This window comes from Poromitra crassiceps (assembly GCF_964638095.1).
Source record: "Poromitra crassiceps genome assembly, chromosome: 1".
Taxonomy (NCBI): domain Eukaryota; kingdom Metazoa; phylum Chordata; class Actinopteri; order Beryciformes; family Melamphaidae; genus Poromitra; species Poromitra crassiceps.
The window spans coordinates 93,443,830-93,468,236 of record NC_139623.1 but is presented as its reverse complement, the minus strand read 5'-3'; the positions used below and the strand labels follow the sequence as shown (position 1 = coordinate 93,468,236).

At 44.2% G+C, this 24,407-nt stretch overlaps 1 protein-coding gene across 1 annotated transcript; it reads right to left on the bottom strand.

The window, feature by feature from the left end:
• Positions 1-8,090: 8,090 nt before the first annotated feature.
• On the bottom strand, positions 8,091-11,555 carry id4 (inhibitor of DNA binding 4). Its single transcript, XM_083638534.1, has 3 exons — positions 10,916-11,555; positions 10,289-10,354; positions 8,091-9,534 (listed from the first exon to the last, which is right to left on the bottom strand). Exons 1-2 carry the CDS (start codon positions 11,288-11,290, stop codon positions 10,307-10,309), a joined length of 423 nt encoding a protein of 140 aa, XP_083494660.1. The 5' UTR covers positions 11,291-11,555; the 3' UTR covers positions 8,091-9,534; positions 10,289-10,306.
• Positions 11,556-24,407: the final 12,852 nt, after the last annotated feature.

Here is a 24,407-nt window from a genome sequence, read left to right as displayed (position 1 = left end):
CTTGGACTTGAACACTGGGGACTCGAGACTCGACTTGGAGTTGAGATATAGTAACTTGACTAGAACACTGCCAGGGAGAAACACATGAAACCACTAATACAAAGTCCCCCCTTTTCACATGCCACAGCACCGCTGCTTCGACCCCAACAGGGATTATTTGGAAAATCCTGCACTATGGTAGGTGCAGGAGGGGGGCCACCTCTACCATAGCTGCTGCCGTGTAATAGCCAGATAGAGGGAATTATGAGTGAACATATGGCTGCAGAAATGTCTCATAGGAGTGGAGATGAATAATGTGTCTAGGGATAGCAACGGTTTGGAAAGACGCGCTGCTGACTAATAGAGAGAAGCAGAGAGAGAGAGACCTACAGATCATGGCGCTGTAATAGAGTCTCCTAGCCTGTATTGATGCTGTATTAGCACTGCAGCTATGACTGAATATTATGCAGTAGAACAAAATGTGTGTTTATATGTGTCTATATACATGCAAGGTGCTTCATGTGTGTTTATATGTGTCTATATACACGCAAGGTGCTTATATACCTATAAATGTGTGTTTATATGTGTCTATATACACGCAAGGTGCTTATATACCTATACATGTGTGTTTATATGTGTCTATATACACGCAAGGTGCTTATATACCTATAGATGTGTGTTTATATGTGTCTATATACACGCAAGGTGCTTATATACCTATACATGTGTGTTTATATGTGTCTATATACACGCAATGTGCTTATATACCTATACATGTGTGTTTATATGTGTCTATACACACAAGGTGCTTATATACCTATTTTCCAAATTTCACCAAGAAATCCCACTTTTTAAATGCATTCACTTGGAAATACCAACTGATTCAATAGATTCTCTGTAAATATGTGAATATCCATTGCTAGAACAGTAGGGATTTTAATTAAACATTTGACTGAAATCATGATGGGATTGGAGAGGAATTGTGTGTGATGTGTGGATCTATGGTTCACTTCAGACACAACTGTACAACTGATTTTCCTGCAGCAGTTGTGTTGGCTCAGGAGTGAATCAGCCCACCTTTATCGAAGCCTTAAAGGGGCCATATTATGCATTTCTTAATTTTGTATCATATATATGTTGTTACAATCTTGGATGGTCATATTAAACATGGGCTAAGCTTCAAATAAATATGTGAAAGTGTTTTAATGTTACCCCCATGAACCACCCCTCGCGCCTATGAACTCTCGTAGACGAGAGGACATGGATTTATGGCGATTTTGTGCGAGAACCATAATTTTTGTGACGTCAGTAAGGACTTGTTACCCTGGCAACAAAGCGTTGCCGCCGGCCGGCGCGCAGCGCGCGCACGCTAGCTCCCACCCTTCCCCTCTCTTCCCTGTTCTGTGTTTCAGTAACCCGCGGCGGCGTCACCACTCACCAGGCTCTCTCTAGCCTGGCTGTCTGGGACTAACACAACAGTAGTAGTCTCATGGAATAACGGATTCCAGACCGCAAAAACAAGGAGACGACATGGAAGTGAGGCAGGATGTAGGACTGAAGTGGTAAGTTCTGAAAATATGTGTCTCATTCCAGCATCGGTCCAATGTGCTGCTAGGAAGCGCTAACGTTACTTACCGGCTGGGTAACGTTAGCACTTGCTATTTAGCCTAGCAGCACAGCTGCCTTATAGACATGAACAACCGATGATTGACGAAAGGCACATATTTTCAGAACTTGTAACGTTAGTCCAACTTGCTGACTTCTCCAAGTCCTCATTTTGGTTTGGTCCGTGTAGCCTTTGCTAGGAGAGGCACACAAGCATGTCACAAGCATTTGGGAAGTTAGCTAACTAGCTACATTAGCTAGTGTGAAGCTCCCGGTGTAACGTTATGGCAGGCCGTGGTAATAGAATCCCTGCTTGGCCAGCCACCGAAGGACATCCGGGTGCAGCCCGGCCTAGCGGAGCTGTAGATAGCTAGGGGGATGTTGATAAATCAATTGATAGCTTGCTTTATGTCCAAGTCACGTTTTTCATCGATGGTCAAATTCGTTTTGACAATCAGTTGCTCGTTGATATAATTGTTTTACAACTACCAAATTTAGTAGCCATAGCAGAGATCGCCTGTCTGTTTCTGTTATGCATGACTATCTATCTATCTATCTATCTATCTATCTATCTATCTATCTATCTATCTATCTATCTATCTATCTATCTATCTATCTTATCTAGATAGATAGATAGATAGATAGATAGATAGATAGATAGTCAGACAGACAGACAGACAGACAGACAGTCTCGCTTCTACAGCGATAGCTCTCTGGGCAGAAGTTTGCAAACGCAAAAACTCCTCGCGCTGCCCACCTGGAGTATTTTCCGGAGGGTGGGGGTTCAGGGACAGGACCTAAAAACAGAGCGTTTCAGACAGAGGGTGAACTGAAGGGGGCAGTGAGAGCCAGTACAAGATAAACAATGAGTTTTTTAAACTATGACTGATGCAATAAGTTACTCTACTGGAGGCCAACAATAAAATAATAATACATTATATTAGCAAAATATGGGCCCTTTAATATATTTAAACTTTGAATCAAACAAACTCCATGTAGCGGCAAATACAAAAGAAGTGGGTAAATGATCATAATAAGGCATCACATCCAGGAACAAAAATCAGTTAAAAGCATTCATGAACGCATGCTGAAAAAGTAGGTAAACTACTTGGCGAATGTAAAGATGGCTCAGCTGAGTTTGGTGGGTTCACCCTTTGCTGCATCTATGCATTTATCTGTGACAAAAGTGGGATTTCCTGGGAAATGCATTGGGCGCGCAACGTGCTCAACACACATTCACGGCTGCTAAACCCCGGGTTGAACTGCACGGCCTGGGTCACGCCTTTCTGGACCAAGGATATCGTTAATCACAACAAGAAGGGCTAACTGTCAAGCTGCCCACCTGCGCTTTAACACGCTTTTTTACCTTCTAACACGCACGGACGCACACACACACACACACACACACACACACACACACACACACACACACACACACACACACACACACACACACACACACACACACACACACACACACACACACACACACACACACACACACACACACACACACATCACAAGGACAGTGCATGTCAAGGGCAGCAAGGGCAGCTCTCTTACTGTGGACTATAAACACACACAGGTGGGCCGGCCTCCTTGTCCTCAGATGGCCACAGTGTAGCAGGCCGTAAGGTGTCTGTAACACCCACAAGGTGTCTGTAAGGTGTCTGTAACACCCACAAGGTGTCTGTAACACCCACAAGGTGTCTGTAAGGTGTCTGTAACACACACAAGGTGTCTGTAACACCCACAAGGTGTCTGTAAGGTGTCTGTAACACCCACAAGGTGTCTGTAAGGTGTCTGTAAGGTGTCTGTAACACCCACAAGGTGTCTGTAACACCCACAAGGTGTCTGTAAGGTGTCTGTAACACCCACAAGGTGTCTGTAACACCCACAAGGTGTCTGTAAGGTGTCTGTAACACCCACAAGGTGTCTGTAACACCCACAAGGTGTCTGTAACACCCACAAGGTGTCTGTAACACCCACAAGGTCTCTGTAAGGTGTCTGTAACACCCACAAGGTGTCTGTAACACCCACAAGGTCTCTGTAAGGTGTCTGTAACACCCACAAGGTGTCTGTAAGGTGTCTGTAAGGTGTCTGTAACACCCACAAGGTGTCTGTAACACCCACAAGGTGTCTGTAAGGTGTCTGTAACACCCACAAGGTGTCTGTAACACCCACAAGGTGTCTGTAAGGTGTCTGTAAGGTGTCTGTAACACCCACAAGGTGTCTGTAACACCCACAAGGTGTCTGTAAGGTGTCTGTAACACCCACAAGGTGTCTGTAACACCCACAAGGTGTCTGTAAGGTGTCTGTAACACCCACAAGGTGTCTGTAACACCTACAAGGTGTCTGTAACACCCACAAGGTGTCTGTAAGGTGTCTGTAACACCCACAAGGTGTCTGTAACACCCACAAGGTGTCTGTAACACCCACAAGGTCTCTGTAAGGTGTCTGTAACACCCACAAGGTGTCTGTAACACCCACAAGGTCTCTGTAAGGTGTCTGTAACACCCACAAGGTGTCTGTAACACCCACAAGGTGTCTGTAACACCCACAAGGTCTCTGTAAGGTGTCTGTAACACCCACAAGGTGTCTGTAACACCCACAAGGTGTCTGTAAGGTGTCTGTAACACCCACAAGGTGTCTGTAACACCCACAAGGCCCCTGACTCACTCACTCTCTCTCTGTCTCTCTCTCTCTCTCTCTCTCTCTCTGTCTGTGTCTGTAACACCCACAAGGCCCCTGACTCTCTCTCTCTCTCTCTGTCTGTCTGTAACACCCACAAGGCCCCTGACTCTCTCTTTCTCTCTCTCTCTCTCTCTCTCTCTCTCTCTCTCTCTCTCACTCAATTCAATTCAATTCAATTCAATTGGCTTTATTGGCATGATGTAACACTGTACATATTGCCAAAGCAAGCGTTTAGACATGAAGAATTAATTAGAAAAACGTACTATATCAAACATACTACAAGACAAATGAATGATCTGTTGGCAGACATACAGTAGCAACATCAAATAACAAACTTTGAATAGCAAAGAAACTACACGACGAATGATCTGTTATCATATGTCATATAGGCTATAGCAGCAACCCACAAGGCCCCTGACTCTCTCTCTCTCTCTCTCTCTCTCTCTCTCTGTGTCTGTTACACCCAGAAGACCCCTAACTCTGTGTGTATTTGAGGTCAAAATCGGTCGATACAGATTGCTTGCCGATCGATCAGTGCACCCCAGCGCCGCGGGAAGTAGGGGTGCTGCAGGTGCTGCAGCACCCCCTAGATTTTTCCCAATTTTTTTTTTTTTTTTTTTTTTTTACAAATGTAATTAAAAATATTTTGCAGTGCACTGTTCCTTTCTTGTTTAAGAATGTTTCGGGAAATGAAAATGTAGCCTATTTAAATAGAATTATCAACAATAACAATCAAGGAAGTTACATGCTTGTAGGCTAGAAGAAGAAGAAGCGCGCATGCACGCACATGTTGTGTTGAACCAACCAACAACCAATACGAATTGTTTAATCTGGCAATAAAGAAATGTGAACTTGACATGCTATTTTAATAGCCTACTCAAAAATGCACCTCCCACTATACAGCAAAGAGAGGAGTCAATGTTTCTTGATATATGCCATTCAGATCAGAATAATTAGTCTAGTCATTAAGTTTGCTGATAATATTTCTATCATGTTAAGTCTGTGTCATGTTAACTGGTGTATTCAGAGCAAATATGGAGATATAGAGCATTATCATCATGCTATATATCTCCCTCTTTGCTCTGAATGAGTGAGAAAAGGAGAAAATACTGAATAATTACATCACAACAGTATCCTAATGTTAATTTAAAATGAGATATTCCTCTAAATATGGCAAAAAATAAAATAAAAAAACGTCCAAATTGACACCCCTGCTTAAAATGACTTCCAGCGGCCCTGGTGCACCCCTACCCACAAGGCCCCTGACTCTCTCTCTCTGTGTGTGTCTGTAACATCCACAAGGCCCCTGACTCTCTCTCTCTCTCTGTGTGTCTGTAACATCCACAAGGCCCCTGACTCTCTTTCTCTCTGTGTGTGTCTGTAACACCCACAAGGCCCCTGACTCTCTCTCTCTCTGTGTCTGTAACACCCACAAGGCCCCTGACTCTTTCTGTGTGTGTGTGTGTGTGTGTGTGTGTGTGTGTGTGTGTGTGTGTGTGTGTGTGTGTGTGTGTGTGTGTGTGTGCAGTGTCTGTCTGTCTGTCTGTCTGTCTGTCTGTCTGTCTGTCTGTCTGCAACACTCACAAGGCCTCTGACTCTCTCTCTCTCTGTGTCTGTAACACCAACAAGGCCCCTGACTCTCTCTCTTCTGTCTGTAACACCCACAAGGACCCTGACTCTGTGTGTGTGTGTGTGTGTGTGTGTGTGTGTGTGTGTGTGTGTGTGTGTGTGTGTGTGTGTGTGTGTTTGTGTATGTAACACCTACAAGGTCCCTGACTCTCTCTGTTTGTGGTGTCAAACGGCTTTAACATGCATTCAGCAGTTTGAGTTTCATTTCAGTACAGAAACAACAAGGGTCTGTCTGTCTGCTGTCAAGATTCAAACTGCTCAGTGAGAAAATGAATATAACTGTTGAAATAAATGTGAGGCAGATATATAGATAGATAGATACATAGATATTTAGATAGATAGATATTTAGATAGATAGATAGATAGATAGATAGATAGATAGATAGATAGATAGATCGATCGATCGATCGATCGATAGATATATAGGTTGATTGGTTGCATTTGTTTGGTTTTAAGAACAGTGAAATCTGTCGTATCTAAGTCAAGCTAATACATATTTTTGTCATTTCAAAATTGTTGTATTTGAGATGCACTTTTCAACTGGAAACAAACAGAACAAGAAAAGATGTTCACTGGAAATGACTGTGAGTATGCTGCAATAGGGCAGAATTTATAATAATAAAAAATGTAATTTTGTTGTAGATTTCCAGACACTTGCAACGCTTCAAATGGGAAGCATCAACATTATAAGCTTAATTAATCACTCCTTACTCCTCACTGTCAGCTCTGGATGCTTCCACTGAAATGCTCTTGTATTGTGTAAAGACAAATGGGTCTATAAACATCACAACTGAAAGAAGAGTGTGTGAATATTTCAGTTTACATGTTGGAAATAGTATTCTCCAGTAATTAGCACCTCACTACAGATGGCCTCCCCCCCCCCCCCAGTTATTTAGCCAAAACCTTTTTCTGTTTTCATAGCGCTTTCCTATCATGATCATTCTTGTTATTAGGAATAGAGGAATATTTCTTACATTTAGTATCTGAGCACTGTAGCTTGCATCTCTCCTTATTACCATGTAAACTAAGGATTGATGCTGATTCTACAACTGCACTCATAAAAAGTCACTGTGTATCAACTATAAATGCATCAACTATAAATGCCAATATAGGTGTAAATTAATGGCTAACCTGAGTGCTCTAGTCTAAATTATACATTTTGTATCTTCATTCAGCTAGGCCATTTTCAGTATGAGAAATTGAATTCAATCAGTGGATTGAAAATAATTTGTTATGTACATTGTAAATACTGTATTATAGTAAGCCTAGCCGTCATCAATAATCCATTAGATGAATAAACCTGCCTTTCTTTTCTGTTCAGTGAACATAATCCCACAAATCATTTTTTGTATCGATTGCATTACCAATTATTCATAAAATGCTGTAATAAATACTCCACCTCGTGTCAATAATCTGATGTATCTCAGATAAGGAGATATGCTGCAATGACAAAAACCACCTTAACCTTTGTAATGTGTTACACATAATTCCATAAGCAGGCAGGAGTCGGAAAGACTTGAGTTGAATGGAAGATAGCGGTGAATGAAGCCATGGTCTATTAGTTTAACACAGTGGTTCTCAATGTGGGGTCTGGGGACAACTGGGGATCCTTGAGGGGGTTCCAGGGGGTCCCCATGATCGATGAATTGTTAAACTTCAATACCGGTACTTAATTTACAAAAAGTCACCACAATTAGAGAATGTACAGTATAAGAACGACTATGTTGATAGTTTCTCATATTTCTCTACCTTGAATACAGATTGAATTCTGGACAAAATTATATTTAACGCAAAAAATCTATATGATCAGATGTGGGTCTGGCAGACAAAATCTCATCAAATGGGGAGGGGGGGGGGCATGGCTCTAATGTGGGCAAAAGCGGTCCTTGATAATAAAAAAAAAAAAATGAGAATCACTGGTTCAACAGGAATAATGGAGCTATTGTAATTAAAAGAAAAGAAGAATGTAATATTTCCTGAAAAACCTGTGAAATCAATTCCCTAAATGAGTGATGCATAAACTGACATAAGGCATCTGACTTCATCCTGTTTTTTTTTTTTACCAGCGCTATACTGCATTCCCCTTACTTTCCTCATTACTTTTCATGACAGCATCGGCGTTGAAACCAATTAACCAAGACGCCCCTTGAGACAAAACTTGAGACGACACAATTCATCCTGGAAACTTTACCGTTTAATTGTTTTGACAACTCCTCACAGGCCAGTGAAGGTCAAGTCCAACAGTGCAGCTGACAGTCATGTACAAGTGCCCTCTCGCACTGGCAGGAGGGAGGTGAGGTAAAATCGGCGTTTCAACATCGTGAAAAATAAAGGCATTAATAGTACTCTTTTTTTTACATTAACAATGGCTGCAGGGGAATCATTTAATAGCAAACAGCATTGCTGAAGTTTGTAGTCAAAAAGGAGTTGAGTCTGTTAATGTTCACATCAATTCATAACCAAAGTTGAATTATTTCACGGTGTCAATCATTAACTTCTCAAGGAGAAACCGCTGTCTGCACAAAGACAAACCTAGCCTATAATTGACATTTCTGTGCAGTGAATTTGAGATTTTAAACTGTAGAGACTGTGTCAGAAGTGCTGTAGCTAACAAGGGTCCAATGTAACAGAATGAAATTGGCCCTTTTCTTTTTATTTGAGCTCAAACAGCAGACTGACCCATTGCTCTGAACGCTTCAAAGTTGTCATAGAAATAGTTAATGAATACAAAACAATTCAAGAGAAAGCTGAGCAGGGCAAATAAAAGAAGGGAGGGGAAATTGAGTTGAACTCCAGCACATTATCTACACAGGAGGGCTGTTTCAGTGCACATTCAATATCTTTGCAATGGAGCCGGACATGCTACATATTAAACTATTCCAAAACACTGCAAAGAGTTAACTGATATCATGTGAGGATGTTATTGGCAGAGCATAACCATGTTCATTCACTAAAGACTTAAAAGTGGAAACACAATATTTACATAACAACAACAAAAGTTTTAATAAAAATATCTTATAATTACAATAGTCTATTTTAAGCATATAAGTATTTCCTTTCACATACATTTATAGAACATTTGTTTCTCTATATGTACAATCATAATTGTCTCCAATCAGAATTGTTCTTCTTTACAATATTAAACATTTTTAGATCCCAGGGATAACACCCCTGTTCAACACAAATCATCTATTTTAAACAATAGATGTCCAAAACATGTACAATTATTTCCACTGTTTAGTAAAGCTTTAAACTGGATTTTTTTTAACCTATTCTTTAAGCACAATTCACAAACTGTTTTCATATGCTGTTGACCAAGGGGTTGCCAACAAAAACTTCACAGCATCCATGTTTCGCCCTTTTAGAAAAAAATCAAAATGACAAGGAATAAAGTTATTACGGCAACTTAAGTGTGTGTGTGGGGGGGGGGGGGGTGGGGGGGTGGAGGGAGTTTCTCACAGATTCCTTGTTCACTGGAGCATTTTTTTTAAATATAAATAGTGATTTTATTTGGGCTTTATTCCACCCAGCGGTTTTGAAATCCCCCTTGTGATTGTGCCTCCAGTTGGGTGTGAGTCCCTGGCGAAGCTTTGCTGGCTTTGGAGCGGCTCTGTGCAGCCTGCACACCTGTGGAGGGGATGAATAGAGGAGGAGGGGGTGAACCCGGAGCTCCAGACTGCCTGGCGCCACCGACAAAACAGAGGCCATGCTTGATCAACAACCCAAAACAAACCAGGTCAAACAACAACCACATCTCCTCGGGCTGTTGGGCAAGGCTTACAAGACCCAGCTGCAGGCAGCCAGGACTAGACTGCCACCAGGCCCGGCCATTCACACAGACAGGGAGAGGCTGTTACTGTCATGTGCTAGCTATGTATTATAAGGCTTGTTTTATCCAGGTGTATTTATATGCTTTGGCAATACTCTTCATCCAACATTCATGCCATTAAAGCAGGTTGGATGGTATTGAGAGGGACAGAGAAAAAGAGAGAGAGAGACAAATTAAGAGTGAAAGAGAGAGGGCAAGCTGAGGTTTTAACCCTCTCTGTTCTTCCCAGATTGCTACACCAGTGACAGTTATTGCGCAATGCACAGCTGCCTCCGAGGTTGTTGCAAATTTCATGTTCCTCAATGACTTTTTCCCTCCCCAAAGCACTAAGAGACTGTCACTAGCCTATATACAGTATACTATCATCAAGTTCATGAGGATGCACCAAGGATGCCATCACTTAACAATATTTTCAAATGACAGCCCAATAATGCATGGTGTTGATAAGTCATAGGCCAGTAATAACCAAAATATTGACCTCTAATAGGAAATGAACAAAAATAAATGAACATTTTAAATAATGACAAATGGTATTTTAAGAAGTCAACTTACCAATGCAGTGCTTATATTTCAGCGGCATAAAATTGAGTCCTCCGGCTTTTTGACTATTGACGTCCTCTACAAAAGAAAAGATGTAAAATGTGTTTTAGTTCCCAGGGATAACACTAAATAAGTGCAAGGCCTGAAGCCCTGCAATATAAATGACATACAGCAAAGCAGCAGAAAATTAGACTGCTAGACTATAACTCCCATAAATGTTCTTATAGCCATATTGAATAACAAATGGGCCTTATTGTGCACAGTGAAGTGGGCTGCAGGCTTGAGGTACTTCACCTATCCTGGGATAAGGTGGGCTTCTGACACACACTGTCATTATCATGCAAATAATAAAGCCCGCAATCAAGTGCGCAATCTAGCCTCGCCAAATGCGTTTTTTAACGCACGATTTTTCAAGGCTACAGTGTAAGGTAGCCATTGCATTTTGATAATTTTCAGTCTATTTTCAAGAAGGATTTGGAAAAGGACAATGACACAACGGGTATGACGCGCTTTGTCTGAGTCTGACGGGCGGATGGTAGTCTGGCACAGGGAGGCATACAGTAGTCTATGGGGTCCCCGGTAAGTCCCAGTGGAAACGGGAAGGAAGGGGGGTTCTCATCTCCTCTAATTAAAGCCTACCTGGTGGTCAATGTTGAGGACGGTCAGCGGTGTCCGGCTGGGGTTAGAGGCGGGCGGAGGGCAAGTCCCGGGCCGCTGAGGCTGTTTGTGGAGAGCAGGGTGCGTCTCCAGGGCGAGCTGCAGGTCCAGGATGTAGTCTATGACATGCTGGAGGATCTCCACTTTGCTGACTTTCTTATCCTGCGGTATGGTGGGCACCAGGCGCTTCAGCCGACTATAGCAGTCGTTCATGTCGTACTGCAGGCAGAACAGGTCCTCCTCTTCCATCCTGCACCGGGCGATGTTGAGGCTGCGCTCCGACAGATAGTGCAGCGAGAGCTGGCTGCCGCTGGAGGAGGAGTCCTTCTGGGGGCGGACTGGAGTAACAGCCTTCATCTTAGATACTAAGCAACCAACGGCTCAGCGAGAGGCAACGACAAAATGAAAGGAAAAAAGAATCAAACAATTACTGGTAGCAGGCAGGAGGTATTTGAGGTTACCACGGCGCTGTAAACACGGCAACGCTACTCTAATGCAGGCTCAATTTACCGAGAGAATAAGATAAACCCGAAAGAATAGTCTGTGTCAACACATCCCGTGGAGCCCCAAAGCTCCTCTGACTTCACCAGGCTCGGTGTGAGGGGAGTGAATAAATTCCCTACATTTATAGAGGAGAGGGGAGGCGCCAAGCAGCCGCTCTGACAGATCACGGAGAGAAGCTGGTCAATCACCGGCACGGCGCACTGCCCACCGACCCGACAACCGAGCTGAGAAAAAGGCGTGTCTCATTCCGTGTGCGCTGCGGTGGGCTGCCTGCCTGTCGGGAGAAGAGAAGTGTGTGTGTGTGTGTGTGTGTGTGTGTGTGTGTGTGTGTGTGTGTGTGTGTGTGTGTGTGTGTGTGTGTGTGTGTGTGTGTGTGTGTGTGTGTGTGTGTGTGTGTGTGTGTGTGTGTGTGTGTGTGCGTGCGTGCGTGCGTGCGTGCGTGTGTGTGTGTGTGTCTGTGGGCGTGGGCGTGTGTGTGTGTGTGTGTGTGTGTGTGTGTGTGTGTGTGTGTGTGTGTGTGTGTGTGTGTGTGTGTGTGTACGGCTGCCGTAGCTGTGTGTGAGTTACTTACTACACACACATACTACACTGTAGTAGGATATCAGAATATAATATCTCAAACAATATTAGACAAGAGGCGGTCTTGGAGGTTATAGCCTATATGATCCAACCAAAGGTGATGGGATATTTGCACAATTTAACGCAATGGCATTGATGCGTAATTATGCGCATCCGCTTGATCACTCCAGTGACAGCTTAATAGCCCCCAAATCTCTCTCTCTCTCTATATATATATATTCCTACTGTACTGGTATTCAGTGGTGAGTCTATAGTGACCACCTTATCATATATATTATATATGTAAGGGCGTTGTGTAGGTGGTACTTGCAGCAACCCATGTTAAGGGCTTGTCCAGGGGTGGATTCGAACTACCGACCCTCGGCTTGGGAGTCCAGCATGTTAACCACAACACCAAGAGAGCTGGTTAACATGCCTTTATACCTGGGGAGTGAGTTTAACCAATCCACTCGCTACCATTCGGGACTCACGAGGAATCCGTGCTGATTCAACTCGGTTATATATATATATATATATATATATATATATATATATATATATATATATAAAATATATATATATATATGATATATCATATATGAATACATAAATTATATATATATGTATATGTATATATTTATTTATTTATTTCCTATGGTATTCTTGTTATACTCCTATAAGGACTGCAGTGCCCGTTCGCCCCACTGCTACACGGAGCGCTGTTCGCTTGTTTATTCAAAGTGTATTCATATTGAGCATGTCCAAATGTCATCAAATCTGACACTACACATCCTTATACACTCGCCAAGTGTGAAGTAGATTGGACGAACAGTTGTGGAGATAAACCACTTCCTGTGTTAGTAGTTAGTCAGTAGGTTAGGTAGCACTATGACTATGTCCCAGCAACACACTGGCCAAGTGTGAAGTTGATCGGACCAGTGATTGTCAAGATAAACCACTTTTTGTGTTGCCAGTAGGGGGCGCTATGGCCGTCAGGTTTCCAGCAGTGCACTCGCCAAGTTTGAAGTCGATCGAATGAACAGTTCTCAAGATATGTGAAGGACACATACATACAGACGGTCCTGGAATTATTAGGCCTATATCTAAAAATGTATGCATCATAGGATTACTATAGTTTTTTTTTCACAAGGGAAAAGGGGTTCTCCTATATATACTTCTATCTCAGTATCTAAGTGATGCATTGATTGGATAAGTCTAGCCTTCATTATTGCTATTAAGGTGGATGACTTCATATAACAAAGAGATTCATTTCTACAACCCAAATTAGTGCAAGTTCGGGTGCTGAGGAAGTCGGTTAGGTCAATTTGGTGGCAACTTCTCGCCATTCCTCCCACCAGCTGTGTTATTGTGCCTCCTACATTCCTCCACTCCTCCGGCCGCGTCGCGGCTCCACTCCCGCCTATTGAGCTGCCCCGCCGGGCAGACTGCCTGGCGCCTCACCGGGACCTCATCCATCCAATCACACCCAGCTCTCCTCTCCTCCTCTCCTTATCCTGTTTGCCCCCTTCTCTCCTCTCCTTTTCTTTCTTTCTTTCCTTCTCTCTCTCCCTCTGTCCCCCACCATTGGGCAGGTTGCCAAGACAACATGGACGCTAGACTCACAACTCCAGTTCAGCTTGACTCCTGCCCGAGTGTTTTCCAGTCTGCACCTCTCATCTGGGCCCCTGAGGGCCAGGCAAGCGGGGATGACACCCACCTCAGTGCCTCTTTGCAGGTTTAATGTCCCAAACTTTATGGGGAGCTGCCACCGTCTCCTCTGTCATGAATACTGAAAGGCTTAAATGGGTATTTTCCTCTTCTCCCTGTCTCTCCGTCTTCCTCCCTCTCCCTCTCCCTCACTCTCCGTGTGTTTTCTGTTGCCATGGGAAGTGACTGTTCTGCTCAGTAATGTGTGCAACAATGTTTGGTTCAGGGATGACTTCAAAGGGGCCGGTCATATGAATCTTTGATGGTAGCCTTTCCATGAGCAACATGGTGCATGAACCCCCCCCCCCCCACACACACACACACACACACACACTTCCCCATGACAAAAAGATGAGAGATGCGGTCTGAGGAAAAAACATTGTCCAGATTAGCCATAGCACTGACTCACCAAGGCATCGTTCTTACCATTTGTGGCCATAACAAAGCATAAAGTGATTAACCAGTGTCCAATTAAGTCTTTGGCTCACTTGCTAAGGGCTGGTAAACTTAAAAAATGAATAAATACCTGCTGAGACACCCCGTACTCACTCCGACGGCGTACGGATGTAACGTGCCTGGTACCCTTGTGTGTATTAAGGAATGCCCACGGGAGCACCGTTAAAAAGCACTTTTCACCTGTTGGGGTCAGGCAAAGGTCAAGTTATGCGTGGGGCTGGAACTGGTCTTCCAAAAGACGCTCTCTCTCAGGGATGGCTTGGGGGAGAACCCTCTGGGGGTCTCCAACCCCCTTTGACCCCCAGCCTTCCCCTGGAGACCCTAACCCTAAGCCCCACCATATCCAAACAATAACCCCAACCAAGTGGCTACCAGTGCCTATTCCTAACCCCCCTCTCCCACCACGCAGAACCCTAAAGGTCTCATTATAGTCGAACGAGGCTCCGCAAGGCAGACCTCCACAGATCACGTGCGCACTCCGCGCTGGGGCCGATGCTTTTATAGTCAGAACGGCAGCCAAGTGATCAGCATGTTACATTGTACAATGGTAATAGTGAGAACAGCCCATGAAAAGTCACAATGAAACGCTATTATGTGCAGTACTGAGTGCACTTTCACTCAAACGACCACATGAATGAATCACCAAACTTGTTTTTACTGAATAGCCGTTTCAGTTCTGAGCCCTGATAGCCTACTCTGTGCTGCTTTTAATCTCTGTCAACACAACACATTTACTTGTTGAAATGACTAAAAACAGTTGCAAATCAAAGTTTACCACATGGGTCAAGAAATGTGGTGAAAACACAGCTCAGAGACCATACCCAGAGATCCTAAACTAATATTTAAGTTGAACTTTGTGGACTTTGTTTCAAGACTCAAACAGTGTATAGAAAACCGGAAAATCTTGCCCTTTTCCATGATTGGCCGTATAAATTCAATTAGGATGGTTTCTCTTCCAAGGTTCTTATATCTTTGTCAAAATCTTCCCATCTTTCTCACATCAGCTTTCTTCAAGGAACTGGACTCCATAATTCTGTCATACATCTGGAATTATAAGAACCACAGAATTTCGAAAATTCACTTGCAAAGACCCAAGTCTGAGGGAGGGCTGGCCTTACCAGTATTTAGGCACTACTACTGGGCTAGCCTAGGTAAACCCAGCCCCCACGTGACCTGCTCTCTCAGTTCCCAGTCACTAGCGTCTAGACTCCGGGCCATTCAAATCGATTTCTGGGGCGATTGAAAGACCCACGCAGACCCGCAGCCAATGAGTGACGGCGTGACTGCCAACATCAGTCCTGCCGTGATCGGCCAATCAGAGAGTGCGTCTTTGTCAATGACGTGTAACAGCTGCTGCGGCTTAAGCACTGGTAGCCGTTAGCATCTGGCCTCTCTAAAGCATAGCTCCCGAGCTAGCTACTAGCTATATGGCTAGCTATATGGCTATGCAACTACGTTGAGGAAATTAGACAGTAGACCATTTGGGCATGGTCTCATGTGTATGGTTTATTTAGCCTACTCAATCTCTCCTGAGATTATAACGTTAACCTGTTAGGACACTGTGAGCTTATGTATATAAGTCCAGAGAACTTGATGAAGACAAAGTGACAAAATATCCTGGCATCGGGTACACGAAAATTAACGTTATTAAATGCTGTAACGTTAACTGTAATTCTCATGTGTATTGTTTAGCCTACTCAATCTCTCAGCCCATTTTGATGCTGAACCAAATGACCAGTCCGGCTGCAATGATTGATTTGTGAGGCAGCATATGCCAATGGAAGGCTGGGTAGCATTAGCTAACGTCATCCAGGCTACAGTAACATTAGGCTATTATAGTTATGACACAGCGCCGGAGGATCCAGCATAACAAGCACGCCTGTTTCCTCATCAGGTTGGCAGCAGCTGACCAGTTGCCCTTCTCCACAATACCTGCGGCTGATGTGGGGCATGGCACTCTGGTCTGTTTGGATTGGAAGGGTATTGAATTAATACCTGAAAGAATAAACAGAGAGGACGTCAGTACAGTAGACACATGTAACAGTATAGATCCCCGTTAACATTTTACGGCGAAATTATCTGATAAACTGGCTGCGCATAACATTACTTATTTGCGGGAGTGCACGGGGGAAGTGTAGATTAATCGTGCAGCACTAGTACATTAGGTTACAAGTACTGTACATACCTCAGTCAGACTCTGGCATATCCGACATGATTTGCTATCCTGTTGGTGTAGTTTCACACCAACCCTCTCCAGGCGTAGAAATACCCCCTTCTCGAGTGGTTTGCAGCTGCCCAACTTGCCTTTAGAACGAAGGTTTCTCTTACACAACCTGCAAAAATCGTTCACATTGGTGCTAGCCATCACGGTGCTGTTGTGGGGTCGTTAGCTAGCAGTAGCCTAGTGAATCAAAGTGTAGGTAGCTGGCATGCTAACAACAAAGGTCGCAGAGTGATGACGCCATCTGCTGCACTGCGCATGTGCTCTGTGCACTAAGCTGGTTGGATGACGGTTGCGTAATGGAGCGGTCTATCGGGGGGGGGGGCCCAACAACCGCTAGAAATCGACTTAACATAGGTGGGATTCCAGACCCTAGTGACTGAGAACAGGTCTGAGAGCAGGTCACGTGGGGGATGGGTTTACCCAGGCTACTACTGGGCTGCCAACGTTAGGGCTCTGATGTACTGGCGGCAAGGTACTCTGGGTAACTTAACGCCCGGGGCCCCCCTGTGGCTGAGAATAGAGGCCAGCTCTATTCTCAACTCTTCATTGCCAGCCATGCTATTTGCTAAGTTAGAGACACCTGGGACCTTACAAAAAATGTATTTAAGTTTTGTCATGAAAAACTCTGTCAGAATTTTAAACCAAGTTAGGAATGTTTTAAGTCTACCAGATGTGTCTGTTCAGACGTCAATTTGTTTCAATCACTCTTTTTTGCCTCCATGGTCAGACAAAAACTACCATGCCTGGAGTGAGAAGGGGCTAGTTTCCATAAAATACCTATACATAGATGGTCATTTTGCATCCTTTGATTTATTGAAGAGGAAATTTGAATTTCCTGGCACGAACTGGCTCAGATTCCTGCAAATCAGAAATTATGTTCGATCCAAGATTCACACCTTTGAAGCACTCCCAAATGCAGCTGTGCAACAATCTCTGACACTCGGGACCACTGTTGCCAAAAAACTTATTCTGAAGGAATGGAAGTCCTCCTCTTCCCCCTCTTTTCAGGTGTGGCTGATGGATCTGTTATACAGATGGAGAGACTCAGGTCCTTGAGAGCCAACTCGCTTAAAAGGTTCTCGACTATTTGGGACCCTTTTTAGGCCTACTTTGATGAGGTTAAAAATGAATAATGTCTGAGGGTCTCCTGTCTGGTTTCTTGTGGACCCCATGCACAATATCTATTACAGATAAAAGCACCTTATGCGGCTGGTAGCAACATGTAATGTTGAACGTTGATGATGTACGTTTTGTTTTCTTTTGTTTTCTTTCCTGTGTCTGAGCCTGTTTATTTGTCTTGTTTGTGTATTATTATTGTTCTATAAAAATTGAAAAAACAACAACACACAGCTCAGTGTATAGAAACACTGCATGAAATAGGCCACGCCCATCACGGGGGAAATGCTCCGTTCATTTCCACACACCAGCGTCATTTTCCTTGAATTAAACATAGCTAAAAGCTGTTGTGTGGTGGGCTGCGCAGACAACAAATGTAAAAAATCGCCAGTTAAAGTTTTTTTGTACTCCTGAGCAAAACAAGGAAGCCATTGAGAATTGGCGAGAAGAAAAATGTGGATCTAGCTGTCAAGAAGTAAGTTGGAGTGTTCATCTTCCGTATATACGATATTTTTGTGCAACACGCAACCATGCACGTGACATAGGAGAACGGCAGGATTGGAGGGGGGGTTTCTGTTTTCCCCCGTCTTGGGCGTGGTTTCTGAATGATGACACGTTACGCAGTGTCTCTATTCTTGATTTCATTTCTCTCCCTGCAAAGCGCAGGGAGCTGTGGAGGTACGCGCTGAGTGGGCTGGGGGCCAAATGGTGCTGGCGTGGAAAATGTTGAGCATTTGAAGGCAGGTTTAGAGGAATAACTAATTTTAAATTAACAGTTGTGATGTCATTATTCAGTCTTAACCACCAATATTTGATCCTTTTCTCACTCCTATGTCACCACCTACTCTCCCTGTCGGGCTTGAAATTAACTTTTTTGACCACCTGCCAATATGGCTGCTAGATTTCAAAGTTACCAGCCAATTAGAATTTCCACTAGCCAAAATGTTTTTCTTTAAAATAAACGAGCATATGAGTGGGTTTATTTAAGCATAAGTATCAATAAGTGGCCGGGGATTCTCAAAGCCTGTTGAGGGTCACACAAGAACAAAAATGCACTCTTGAAGCGAAATAAATCCAAAACCAACAAGTTAATTATTTATATTTTTACTTCAATGTAGAACAGTAATTTCTTACACATGAGATTACTTTTAGCCTTTTAGTCGTAAAGATTATTGAAAGATATTCCATATTCCAGACTGAAATGTTATAACAGAAGTGGAGTATTGGCCAGAATGACATGAACATTTGGACACTTAAGGCGCTGACAGGGTTCTGCGCAGCCTCGACTTGGAGCCTTGCCGCCGACTAGCGGCGACAGCGAGACTGCATACTCGAACGTAACTGGCTGCGGTACACGTCCAAAACACTAGGGGCCCTATTTTCGTACAGGCGATATCCCCTATTAGCGCTTGCGCACCTGTTTGCGCATGCCTTAAAGCAGGGAAGATTGCAATCCGCTGTCCAGGTGTTATGCCGAGTTTTGCGCCCCCGCCAGACAGCAGCAAAACGTATCCCCACCTCACGGGAACATATTGTAATGATTTATACAGAAACATAACGGTTTAAAAATGATATAATTGTTTGGGTAGACGTGACCTCCCTGTTTTTAAGTTAAAACAGCCCCAAAATATGGTGACGATGCATGGTGGTGCGGGGAAGCATAACTCGTCACAACAACGGGCGCAAACGCAGATTAGAGGCGTGCCAAATCATTTATGCACGGCGCAAACGGGATTTGGGCGGTGTTAACCGCCAGAATTATTCACAGGTGTGGCCTGGCAATGCCTGGGCGTTAGATCTAACCAGATTCCCGTCTTGCTGTCCATGTAATACAGTTAATTACGCACAGTTAATGCGTAATTCTTCCCTTGCGTAATTTGGATAGGTGTAGGCCTATTGACTGTATATATTATCCCTATCTCAACATCTGAGTTTTGATGCAATTCGGGTTATTTTGTTGACTGGGGTGGGACAATAGAAACGTGTTTGCAGCGGGTAAACGGCGGAGACAAAAGAAAAGATTTGAGGATTTACAGTGGACTCAATTAAAACTGCTTTGTGATTGTGCCAGATCGGCTGTGATGCCAACGACCCTCCGGGTTATAGCAGGTGAAGGTGAATAGCCTATTGCAAGTAGGTTACAATGTACAAGTTTTCTCAATTAATTAAGCAATATCACACGAGAGGGAGTGCTGTCGTTGGCTAATATCGTCACAGCTGTGATTCGGTCGTAGGCAGAGGCCGCAGGCCGAGTGCCGAAGATAATCTCAGCAGTGACAATATTAGCCAACAACAGCACGACCTCGAGTGTGATGGTGCCGCGTCTATGTGCCGACAGGCCGCAGTGCCGACAGGTCGCAATGCCAATAGCCCACAAGCAGAACCAGCTGAGCGAGGCGGCGTGCAGCGTGTCGGTGGAGCTAACTTCTCCCAGCGCCCACGCCAAACCTAACCTCCCCCCATACCTAAACCTAACCTCCCCCAGACCCTAACCCAAAACCTAACCTCTCCCACCCCCCATGCCTAAACCTAAGGTCGGCATTACGGGTGGTCGGCATAGCGGGTGGACACCAGTGTGATATTGCTTTTATACAACAGTTCTATTAAACAAAGCTGATAAAATATATGATTTCTCTATTTATTCCTCTGCCAACAAAAATAGTCCCCTCAGCTTTCTGCTTTGCCGAAAATGTAGCTTAATCAGCCTAATTAACTGCAGGCTGTCTACTTTATACTGTCTACTCTACAGCTGTGAAGAGTTTTGTTGATTAGAGCAGCTGTGAAGCGGAGTGATCTACACACAGTGAAGCGTCAGTGCGTTATCGTGAAATATCGGCACTGGTAGGATCCCTCTTGTCCAAACAAATTGCTCGGCCGGAACTACCTGTTGTATAATTTACCATAACCCCTCCTTGCAAATTGCAATGTGATAAAAGTTTCTCAGTGAAATATAGTTGATTGCCTCACCGAATAATCTGCTGGTTACCCAATTTTAACAGCAGAATTTGATGTACTGGGGTGGGACGTCCGTGTGTAATGACATTTATGAGCTGCGCTGCGTGGAGATTATGGTGCTCTCCAGCGCAGTGAAGTATTTGGCACGTAAGAGGTCCTTTTCAAAGCTCTTAGCGCAAAGTAATTGCGCGCTGCTGATGATAGGATAGTGCCATCTATCCCCACATTTTAGCGCTGAAACGCCTGCATTGGCATGTGGCACGCCTATGCCCAATACAATTATAACAGGCATGGGCTTGTGCCCGCCCCCAATTTGCATTGCGCACGGCGTTAAACGAGCGCAAATGCTAAATTACCACTTTTGGGAGGATAGGGCCGTAGGTGACTTGTGGTACACTTATGTCCATGACGTTATCGTGTCGTTTACCAAGAACATGCAATCATGTCGGTGGGGGGACATTTTATTGTCCCTCTATTTCGAAACTCAGGCTGCAGAAGGCTTTGCTAGATGAGGTGATGAGAGATATGTGCGTGGCCCAAGGGAACGGCCAATCACAGCTCTCGTGCTGGTCACGTCACGTCCGCGTTGATGCCGCGGAGTCACATTTTCGAGGAGCTGCACGCCCCCCTCCGCCGAGCTGCGCCGATAGGACGGCCAGCTGCGGCGACCCCTCGGCGCAGGCGATTTCGCGTAAGCATAAAACCAGTTTTATTCAGCGGGTATCTTGCATGTTGCGTTCAGGTGCACTGTAAAAAAAATTAATAAAAATAAAAAGAATAATTGAAGAGCCCTGATTTAGAGGCACCAGTATTTCATAACCAGTTTAAAAGTTCTGTGTATGGATTAAATTTTAACGTTATACATTATAGCCTACTTGGGCTATACGTAGGGACGCTCACACGTCACGCAAGCAAGGGTGAAGCGGGGGAAATACCCCATTCAAAACAATCAGCGCTACCTCCCACGCTACCGTTGCGCAGCAACATCAGACAGGAAGTAACTCCAGAGTGTCCCTATGTATGGGCAGAGGGCAGATATGCAGTCGCTATGACGACCAGGTGTGGGCGGAGGCGAGTAAACTTGCTGTGGAAGCAAAGTCTATATCAGGTAGAAACGAGTAAGGCTAGGTAGAGTAGAGCCGTACTGTGCTGTTATAGAGCTCAACAGGCACGTGACTTTTCGTGATGTAATTTGCCCCGGAAGTAAGTTCTGCGTCCATTTTATCCATAGACATTTTGATAAATCCAATAATGAGTTTTAAAGCTCGAACCAAGCCAGAAAGTCTTCCAGAGAATCTTGAGTGACCATAAAACATTCGGTTTAAGTGAGAACAAAAAATAACAACGCGAAAAAAAATCTCCCCCCCCACCCCCCCCCCCCCCCCCCCCGTCCCATTGTAATTTTTTGTTCTTGGGGATCAACTTTGTGGTTAGTCAAGAAGAGCAGCAGAATTCAAAGAGAGCATTTTGTGGAGCCATTTCAAAGTTGCAGAACAGACAAGAACTAAAGATTGTATATACCTTTCAGCTGCCATTGTCTCAAAACATTACAGACCAGTGTGACAGGTGATCCTTATTGATTTATCCAAGACAAAGTTGTCCAGCTTTAAGCAAGTTTCTTTGGACGCTGATTTGGCTATACAATATGCACGAGGTGCAACACAGCCTTTTGTCGTATTTCCAGTTGGATTATCAGGTTCAAGGAATAACCTTGTTAAAGGCAAAACGAGTTTGGTGTGTTCTGCGTGCGTGGTCAATGTGTGTATGCAGGAATGTAAACAAGGTGATCTTTGACTCTTTGTGCTCAATAACCTTGTTGTTTTCTATTCTTGTCTGTCTTTAGCCCTGTACCTAGTCACTGATGCATATTGACCTCAAGAAACAGATGCAATATTTCAAAGTTGCTCAGAACAAAGCAGGAAACATGACTGTGCATTCTCTCTTTGTCCTTCGCTCTTTGTGTTTGCGTTTTCGTGGTTCCTCTGCTTGTACTTCTCTAATTGTAGCCCTCTGCACTTCCCTACAGGGTTGACAGAAGTGCTGACTGGGGACCAGGACATGGTAACTAGAGACTCATTACTAGATAAGCCTGATAGTTGGACTTCTCTGTTTGTTGTGATGACACAGGTGCGGTAAACACCTGAACACCATTTTCGTCATACTGACTCAGCCAATACACTTTAAAAACTATCCATGTGTGTAGTTGGGAGAACATACACGTGAAATTTTAACTCTACATTCATGGATTGGGATGCAGAATAGTTTCGTACCTTAACTCCCTAGCCAGTGAACAGAAGTCCTGCATCTAGTCTGAATAAGCAATGGAGGATTTCAACCAAATCCTTTTGTGATGGACCTTACAGCACAGCAGCAATGCAGCCAGCAAGCATGTAAAATGTGGAACTTGTATGATGGCGCAGCTGTAAAAAAAAAAGAAAAAAGAAAAGAAAAAAAAGAGGCTTCACTGCGTTGTGGTTTGCGACACACACTGTCAGGTGGCAGATTTGACCTAACACTTCTAATTTCCTCGTGCACAATATGACTTTTAAATCCATGGTTATATAACAGGCAGAGTGCCTCACAACTCTCCTCTCACTTTAGGGAGCATCTCATTACACTAGGAGGTATGGTAACCAAGGTCTACACTTACCCCACCTGCCTTCTTCAAGACATTTGGATTCGGATATAAGGTTCAAGTTCTTTTTTAAGACAAGATGAAACTTGTCTTCGTAATGCATTAAAACAGGTTAAAAAGGAAAAAAGCCATGATAAGCAGAACATAAAAATACACTTGGGCCCTATCTTCGCAAAAACGGTAATTTAGTGTTTGCGCTCGTTTAACGCCGTGGCAATGCAAATTGGGGGCGGGCACAAGCGCATGCCTGTTATAATTGTACTGGGCATAGGCGTGCCACATGCCAAAGCAGGCGTTTCAGCGCTAAAATGTGGGGATAGATGGCATTATCCTATCGTCAGCAGGGCGCAATTACTTTGCACTAAGAGCTTTGAAAAGGACCTCTTAGCGTTAAATACCTCGCTGCGCTGGAGCGCACCATAATCTCCGTGCTGCTGCTAAAATTTTGTATTAGCAGATAATTCAGTGAGGCAATCAACTATAACTCACTGAAGGGGGGTATGGTGGTGCAATGGTAAGCGCTGTCGCCTCACAGCTCGAAGGTCCTGGGTTCGATTCCCACCTGGGACGCTGTGAACGCTGAAGGAATGCGTGCCCGTCCGCATGTCCTCGAGTGCCCACTGCCCGGGTGGGGTCGTCAAAAGGGCCTTTCTGTGTGGAGTTTGCATGTTCTCCCCGTGCCTCCCGGGGGTTTCCTTCATATAGGAACCCCCTTCACCAAAACATGCAATATCCTGGTTGCTAATGTGGTTCCTCCTCTGGTCGTTAAGGGCGCCTGTTCAGAGGAAGGGGAACTGGTTGGAATAGCGTGAACCTCCCACGTGCTATGTCCTACCGGTGAAGCTTCCTCTGTCAGGTGAAAAGAAGCGGCTGGCTAACTGCCCATGTCTCGGAGGAAGCATGGAGCCAGTTTCGGCTCTCCCCAGATCGGCAGAGGGTGGAGTAGCAACCAGGATAAATAAATAAAATTAGCACTAATGGGGGATAAAAATGTGATAAAAAAAATCGGGGAAAAAAAACTAAAAAACAACAACTATAACTCACTGAGAAACTTTTACCACATCGCAAAGAGGGAAATGAATTGAGAAAACCTGTTGGACAATGGACATAATGCTATTCACCTATCCCATAACCCGGAGGGTCGTTGGCACCACAGACGATCTGTCAATAAGCTCTCTCCATCTCCCTTTGTCCTCAGCACGAGTGAGTCCACTCTATTACGCATGGAGAGAATTACAGCATATTGCATGCCTCACGCAAACAGCGATCGCGAGACGGGAATCTGATTGGTTTTGATTGAATAAAAAAAATCTCAAGTG

What these genes read in the sequence shown, in the direction of transcription:
- id4 (XM_083638534.1), bottom strand. Translation starts at nt 11,290, where the DNA reads ATGAAGGCTGTTACTCCAGTCCGCCCCCAGAAGGACTCCTCCTCCAGC. An exon ending in TCCTCAACATTGACCACCAG is followed by an intron (nt 10,355 to 10,915) that starts GTAGGCTTTAAT and finishes TTTCTTTTGTAG; the next exon opens with AGGACGTCAATAGTCAAAAA.